This window comes from Labeo rohita, chromosome 17 (assembly GCF_022985175.1).
Source record: "Labeo rohita strain BAU-BD-2019 chromosome 17, IGBB_LRoh.1.0, whole genome shotgun sequence".
Taxonomy (NCBI): Eukaryota; Metazoa; Chordata; class Actinopteri; order Cypriniformes; family Cyprinidae; genus Labeo; species Labeo rohita.
Genome location: NC_066885.1, coordinates 23,532,221 through 23,540,258, shown reverse-complemented (window position 1 = coordinate 23,540,258; position 8,038 = coordinate 23,532,221). Strand labels below are relative to the sequence as shown.

Genomic DNA, 8,038 nt, shown 5'->3' with positions numbered 1-8,038 from the left:
TTTATTTATTTATTTATGTATTTATGTATTTATTAAAATTTGACCTAAGTTCTTTGCAGGGACTTATAGATCAGTGGGTATTTATTTATTTATATATTTATTTAAATTTTATTGTAACAATTTACTAAAACAAACCTTTTCAATATGAGGGCAATATAAAGTGATGTTAAAACTGTTATGTTACTTAACTAATAGAACAAAAAGTTTAGTTCAGTTTGTAGTCTCACTACTTTTACTTTTTACTTAGTCACAGTAGATGTTCAGTGTTACTATTCCTTCTTTACAGGGTTCACCAAGATTGACCTAAAAGAAAAAAATCAGTCACTTTTTGGCATCTTAGATGAATTTATCACATATAGCACGATGTGTTAAACTTGTCTCAGTTGAGATGTGTTCATTAAAATATTGCTTCTTTAATAGTGTATTCTAATTATGCTCAAAGAACTTTCAGTTTTAAGAAGTCAGGTTTCCGGCTATGATTATACTGATTTGCAGAGTAAATTGCATCCCCTGTGAAACTCATTACTGTCTTAGTAGTTTCTTGTCTCACATGAATGCGTCGCAACATTAAAAGTGTATTTTCATCTGGCAGATGGCGATGGTTAGAACGATTATATGTTTTGTATACAATTTGCCCACATTTAAATCAATGATTGTTTATTCCGCACAGGTTCAGCTTATCAAAGTACAGAACGTGCACAAATGTAAAACTCCTGAGATAACATTAACAACACCATCCAGATGCGTTGCCTTTGTCATGGCAGGATGCAAATATCTGTACCATCCACACACTACATATGATGACTATCAGGTGATCATGCTATTTGCATAAAAATACCCTTTCAAGGCAAGAACCACTTCATGAAGGCAAGAGGAATATTCAGGAATGTGTTATGTAAGTGAGAACTTTATTTGCGTCTCTATAGGCCCCTATAACAACCCCTTTTCCTAGCCATTGTTAACTCATCAGATAGCAGTCAGAGGAGGCCCACCTGTCTAGAGGCTATGCAGAGGAGATGGATCCATGCATCTGCAGCATCAGATAACCCTTACCCTGACTCTGTATTGATCTATGCCTCAGCGCTCTTGCACAGAAACAGCTGTTTCAAAGAGTTTAGATAACTGAGGGAATATTTTATGAGGCAGATATATTTATTTTTATTTGTTCAGTTTATTTTGTATGTGTTAGATCAATACAATAAAACGCAGTATATTTATGATATAATTTATATTTAATATAGGCTTATATTATTTACTCAGTTCGCTCAAACGATATGAATCTCATTAGGTTATAGTGTTTTTAAGCATTTTACATTTATTCCAAATTAGTAACTCAAAGCAGTAACAATTTACACAATATATGTGACCCTGGACCACAAAATGAGTCATAAGTCGCACTGGTATATTTGTAGCTTTAGGCAAAAATACACTGTATGGGTCAGACTTATTGATTTTTCTTTTATGCCAAAAATCATTCGCATATTAAGTGAAGATCATGTTCCATGAAGATATTTTGTAAATTTCCTACCGAAAATACATCAGAAATTAATTTTGGATTATTATTATGCAACTTTAAGGGCGATTTTCTCAATATTTAGATTATTTTGCACCCTCAGATTCCAGATTTTCAAATAGCTGTATCTTGGCACAATATTGTTCTATCATAACAAACCACATATCAATAGAAAGCTTATTTATTAAATCTCATTTTAAAAAAATGACCCTTATGGACTGGTTTTGTGGTTCAGGGTCACATATTTTATTATTTTTAATAGTTAACTATATTTTAATTGTTCGGATCATCAGTCTGTAAAGCTAGGTAAACTTTGGTCACAGACATGGGGATTTATCTTAAATTTCACCAAGCTGATTACTCACTAAAACTCACACGTTTTTATGCTATTTTAAGTCTTATTTTGACGTGACAAAGTGGTTATATCTAAATGTGTGAGCTGTTTACTTACTTTTTTTTAATTAGTCCTCCCACTAACAATCATATTGTTTATTTAGACACGAACACAAGAGGCGGGGCTTATCGCATGAACCAATCACAGCTGAGCCTAACCAGTCAGATCCAATCAAATCGCGATGGAGGCAAAGAAGTCTTGTTAAGCAAAGTAGGTTGTCATATTAATGCTTCTATTTAATTCAACACAATATTTCAGCTCTAGATGTATTTCTTTTGGAAGAGCAGTGACTTGCAAAACACATAATCGGATGCACATGTGGACAGCAACACTAAAGACCACCAATGCTTATCTTGTTGACTTACGTATTCCTTCTGGTCCTTGTAGGGTGTATGTGTGTGTCTGTGAGGTTTTGTCTGTTTGTGTGAACCAAATGTCCCACAAGGATAGTAAAACCTGTAATATCACCTATCAGGCAACCGTCCCCACATAGAAAACAGTCTAATAAACATGCTAAACAGCGCCTTAATGAAAAATGTAAAAATGCAAAATGCTCTGTGAGGGTCAAGTTTAGGGTCAGGACAAAAAAATATCTTAAGGTCAGTATTAAAAAACAGAAATCAATAGAATGATAGAAAAACAAATGTGTGTTGTGTGCAGCAGTCAAGGGAGAGAGGATGTCTCAGATTTCCCTGCACAGAGACCCTCCCTTTTTCAGGATGACTCACACCTCTGCAGTGGCTGACACTCTCACCTCATTCACAGCCCTTAACGAGCCATGCTAATGAGCGGCACATCATTAGGCAGCTCTGATTTACCTCTGTTTGTGAGCCTATCACAAGAACGATGATGTAACACAGACCGAACCAAAGCAAGAGAGCAGACCAAAACCGTAGATACCTGTTCATTCAACATTTCTTCTCTTTCATCCGATAGCAGAGGTGGATGTCTTGGATTCACTTTTCTGTTTGCCACCATAGGTGCTTTTTTTTATTATTATTTACAAATGGGCGACCTTGAGATTTTAAGCGGATGTTGGAGAAATGCGCAAGAGTGGGGGCAGGTTTGTGGTCACTAAGTGAGCAGATTGCTTCTGTAAGCTTGTCATATGTGCTCAAGCCTTACCTTTTTAGGCAAAGCTAGTCACATGGCCACTGCTCAGGGCAGTTTCTTCCATCATCAGAGGTGAGGGTGATGTAAGGTCTCTGAAGGGCTAGTGATTGCCCTCTAGGGGACGGAAAACAGGAAGCCTTGGCAGATGCATAGTTTCAAGTAACATTACTGACTGCTAACCACAGTGGGCAGAGAAAGCGATCTGTTGGCTTTGAATGAAGCACACAGCGAACTGACATTTGATTTTGCCTTTTAGCTGAGAAAGTGAGCAGAAATAGACTAGACTATCCTGCCTTTTGTAATGCTAGTAAATAATTATTATTATTAAATGCAGAATAAAAAAGGAATAAATGAAGTACTATAATCAATATTATTGTAAAACCCACTCAGTTTTATATCCTAATAATAATCAATAAATTAAAATAGAATGTTAAGAGACAAACTGCAGGGACTGTTTTTTTTTTTTTTTTTAAGACTGGTCAAAATTTTTAAAATTAGGTTACCTAAAAACATAGATTAAGTTGAATCGAAAATATAAAACTGATTACCCCTTGGTTAACTGCTAGTTGGTCAAACTAGTTCTTAAGACACTGTCTTAACACAGAGGCTACGTTTATGCAACTGGCCCCTGGTGTTAAAAGCTATAGGGTTTTTTTTTATTATTATTATTATTTATTATTATTCTTTTTTTATATGTTGAAATATGCATCATGTGTCCTTGAATAAAATTTGATTTTGGCTTTGATCAACCTTTCGGTGGGTTTTGATGTGTGCTAGTTTGGATTATTGATATAATGTGGGATGTTGTTTTTTTTTTTTTTTTAGCCTTGAACTAGCTTTTTATTTCCTTCATACACCATAAAACATGCCTGCAGTATACCAAATACATCTGAATTGAGTTTAATATCTGAATTTTATATATCGTTTTTTTTTCTGATTTTAACACATTTTATATATTTATCATATAATGGGAAATTATAGTCTGAGTATAGGGAATTCTGCTAATTTATCATTTATTTTTCCCCAGCTAATTAAATGCACAAAACAGTTGTTAGAATCTATCCTAGAATGACTGTTTTATTAAAAAGCTTTCCTTCCTATAAAACCATCCCAGAAGACAAAACAGTCCCCTAATTGAAGAATCACCCATGTATATGAACGCAGGAACAGTGTCCAAGCGCCACCTTCAGTTTTTTATTAGGAGAGCGAGAGAAACAAGCTTTCATACGCAAATGTTTTCGTAACATACGACTCGCTCCTATAGTCTCGCATCGTGGAGGATTCTGCAACATTTGTTGCGAACGGTTTGTTTGGTTTTGCTTGTTTACGTGTTGACACTCGCATTCCAGTTCAGTTTATCTAGCGATATGCGCGTCTCGCACAGCGTGCGTCCAGACTGGAGCGCGTTAAGGGTTAATCGCGCTGCATGGAGTCTGTAGGGCGGAGTGGAGAGGATGTGATTGGAGCGCTACCCATGATGTCATGTACATGAAAAAGCCAAGAAGTAGTTAAGAAGGCGGCTTGTAACTCTGGAAAGAGTGGGTGAACCTCTTAGGCGCAGAGAGCAGACACACGCGGGTGATATTCTGGACTGACAACACACGGCAACGGCACCATGGTGCAGCAAACGGACAACAGCGAAACGGACAGCATGTCCAGAGAAGCCACCGACTCCGATGAAAGTGAATTCATGGTTTCGATAAACCCAGACTGGTGCAAGACAGCGACCGGACACATAAAGCGACCGATGAACGCGTTCATGGTGTGGTCTAAAATCGAGCGGAGAAAGATCATGGAACAGTCTCCAGACATGCACAACGCCGAGATCTCCAAACGCTTGGGGAAGCGCTGGAAAATGCTGAAGGACAGCGAAAAGATACCTTTCATCAGGGAAGCCGAACGACTCCGGTTGAAACACATGGCTGATTACCCTGACTACAAATACAGACCCAAGAAGAAACCAAAGCTGGACAGTTCCTCCAAACCCTCAGCCCCGTCTCCAGAGAAGTCCTGCAGCAAAATGTCCAAGAACTCCAAGAAATGTCCCAAACTGAAAGCGAACAAGACGGGAAGCAAATCGTCTCACGGCTACGGAGACGAGTACGCTTTTAAGAGCATGAAAGTTTCAAAGACTGTCATTAAAAGTGAATTCACGGATGAAGACGACGACGACGACTCCGAGGAGGACTCCTCTCGAGTCCGGGTGAAGGAGGAGGAAGAGGATCCGATCCGAGCCTACAATGTAGCAAAAGTTCCCGCCAGCCCAACTTTGAGCTCGTCCACAGAGTCCGAGGGCGCCAGCATGTACGAGGAGGTCCGGAACAACAGACTCTTCTACAATTTCAAAAACATCACCAAGCAGAGCACAATGTATCCCGCATCCGTCTCACCAGCATCCTCTAGGTCAGTTTCCACTTCTTCCAGCTCGAGCGAAGACGCGGACGACTTGCTTTTTGACTTCAGTTTGAACTTCGCCTCCTCCGCGCAAAGCTCGGAGCTGGGCAACCAAAACCCAGGGAATCTCTCCCTCTCTCTGGTGGATAAGGAGTTGGAGTCTTTTAGCGAGGGCAGCCTGGGCTCCCACTTTGAATTTCCAGACTATTGCACGCCTGAGCTCAGCGAAATGATAGCTGGGGACTGGCTCGAAGCGAACTTTTCTGACTTGGTTTTTACATACTAAATAAGACAAGTAATAACATACGGGAGAGGTATAATGCTCTGTTCTGTACGTATTTCTTTCCCCTGCCTTCTTCTGGTGGTCCACCTATAGGGGATTTGTGAAGGAGGCAAGTATGGCAAGCCATTTTAACATTTATTTCCTTACGCCATATAGTGTCTACGCTTGTTACTAGCATCGTTTTTTAATTGCAAGTCAGTCATCCGAAATGTGCTACTAGTAACTATTCCAGTACTAACATTTCTTACCTCACTTGTTACACTAGTTTACTCGTAATAACTAGTCGGAATATCTTCTAGATAGTTAAATTCAAAACGCTACGAGCAAAAACTGGAATTAACACTCGTTTCTAACTATTTGGGAGTAGTATCTTTTTTGTTATTATGGAATAATAATATCGGTGCCTAATGAATGCAGCAACAGTTTGAAAACATGTCATAAACAGAAGCAAAGGAATAAGTTTTAGCCAGTATTTAATGAAACTGTAGTAAAATCGAGTAAGATACTAGTCACGGTAACGAAAATGTAGATACTAGTTAGTTTGAGGGAATAAATGTTAAAATGGTTTGCCATAGGAGGGGAGAGGTTTGGGGAATTAGATGCTCATGAAGCTGGTACTGTAGCAAAAAGAAAAAAAGTCTGCAGACCTTTTTTTTCTGGCAGCATGACAGGGTTTTATGGATTTTTCTGTAGGTCTACAATTACTGTTCAACTTAAGCGGACCACAAAGGGAAAATCTGAGAACTTCTATGCATCTTATACCCTCTTTCTAACTGCAGGGAGCTGAAAATGTAAAGACTGTGGACTGACTCAAAGCAAATCTGTGAACTATTACTGTTCAGGACGTTTCTTTCAAACGTTGTTTAGTCATTTCTAAATGCCGGAACTTTTTTTTTTCTCCTTTTGTTTTCTTTATGGGACTGATTCTGTTTACCTACTGGTTTGAAACTTAAGCAGCCTAAACCTCCTTAGAGTTGCAGGTGTTAGAGGAAGCATTTTGATACATAACAGACCTCATCTTTTTAAAAGAAAGCAAACTATTTTCAGGCATATTTTTGTACAGTTCAAAAGGGAATGTTCTTACTGGGCACTCAGTGAGTTTCAGGCACTTCTTCCCTTTATCATTTGTTTTAAGCATGCAAGGGAGTCCTGGTTTAAGGATTAAGTTTAAATTAAAACTTGCATCAAAAATGCCTTGTGATTTTAAGCTAGGTTTTGTACAGCTGTAGATCAAATTTGTTGAGTATTTGTAGAACATATGGCATTGGGGAGGGGGGAGATGCATACCTCAGTGCTGGTATTAGTTTCAAGATTGTATATGTACTGTAAAATAGTAAAGTTAGGAGTTTATGTATATCATACTCGTGATATGTGGATGGGTCCCTAATCGCAGGTGTGAGACTGGATTTTTTTTTTTTTTTTTTTTTTTTTTTTCTTTCTTTCTAATGGCACATACTGTTTCCCCTTCATTTTTTTGTGCAATATATTTACTTGTAAATGCAGACCATCTACATTTTTTTGCATTTTTGTAGCAAAATGATGGACGGGCAGACTTTTGCTCTGTCAACATCATTATTTGTCATGATGCTGAAGTCATTGATGAATAAAGAAATCAGCTGGAACTGATCGTAACTGAATATGGTCACATGGTGTGCTTTTCTGTGGAGAAAAAACCCACCATTTCTCTTTAAACTGACCCACAAAAATTGGACAATTTGTGTCCTGCAGCCAATTTGAAAATGACTCAATTTTGAAAGTGTGCCATAATGGGCAAATAATGAATGTCGGTGGTCTGGCTGAAGAAAAACCAAGAAAGCAAAAAAAGGTACATTCCACATCCTCGTTTCATATGATGAAACATTTCATTTTCGACTCAAGACTGCCGTCTTTTCTATCAAAACTGATGCCACCACCACCACCAACAACCATAAACCTGTATTTTTGTTTCTTGCACTTAAACATATTTTGTTTATTTTTATGTGGGTCTTACATGAAGTCTGTTTTGATACAAGGTTTGGAATTTGATGGACTCTTTGCCAGGGAAAAATGGTGAAGTACAAGGCAGTCTAGCCTCACATTCCAAATGTGAACCTCTCTTTGACTCATCTTTTAATAAACAAATACTTACCACCATAAAATCTCCTCTCAATTTGTTAAACGAAACGGTGATGTCATTGTTTGTATTGTAATGAGTGGGCTGCCCATAAAAATGGGTCGAACCCTATACATAATGTGATTTTGCTTCGAAAATATACATCTTTCCTGGCAGGAACCAGTGAAAACCTACCAGTTTAAATCAAAACAATCCTTCCGCTGCTCCCGTTCGAAGCAACGGCCCCTT

General features: G+C 38.2%; 1 protein-coding gene across 1 annotated transcript; it reads left to right on the top strand.

The window, feature by feature from the left end:
• Positions 1-4,331: 4,331 nt before the first annotated feature.
• sox11a (SRY-box transcription factor 11a) lies at positions 4,332-7,580 on the top strand. The gene is given in 2 exon segments (XM_051133886.1): positions 4,332-5,595; positions 5,597-7,580. Coding segments are annotated over 2 exon segments (1,011 nt in total). The 5' UTR covers positions 4,332-4,635; the 3' UTR covers positions 5,648-7,580.
• Positions 7,581-8,038: the final 458 nt, after the last annotated feature.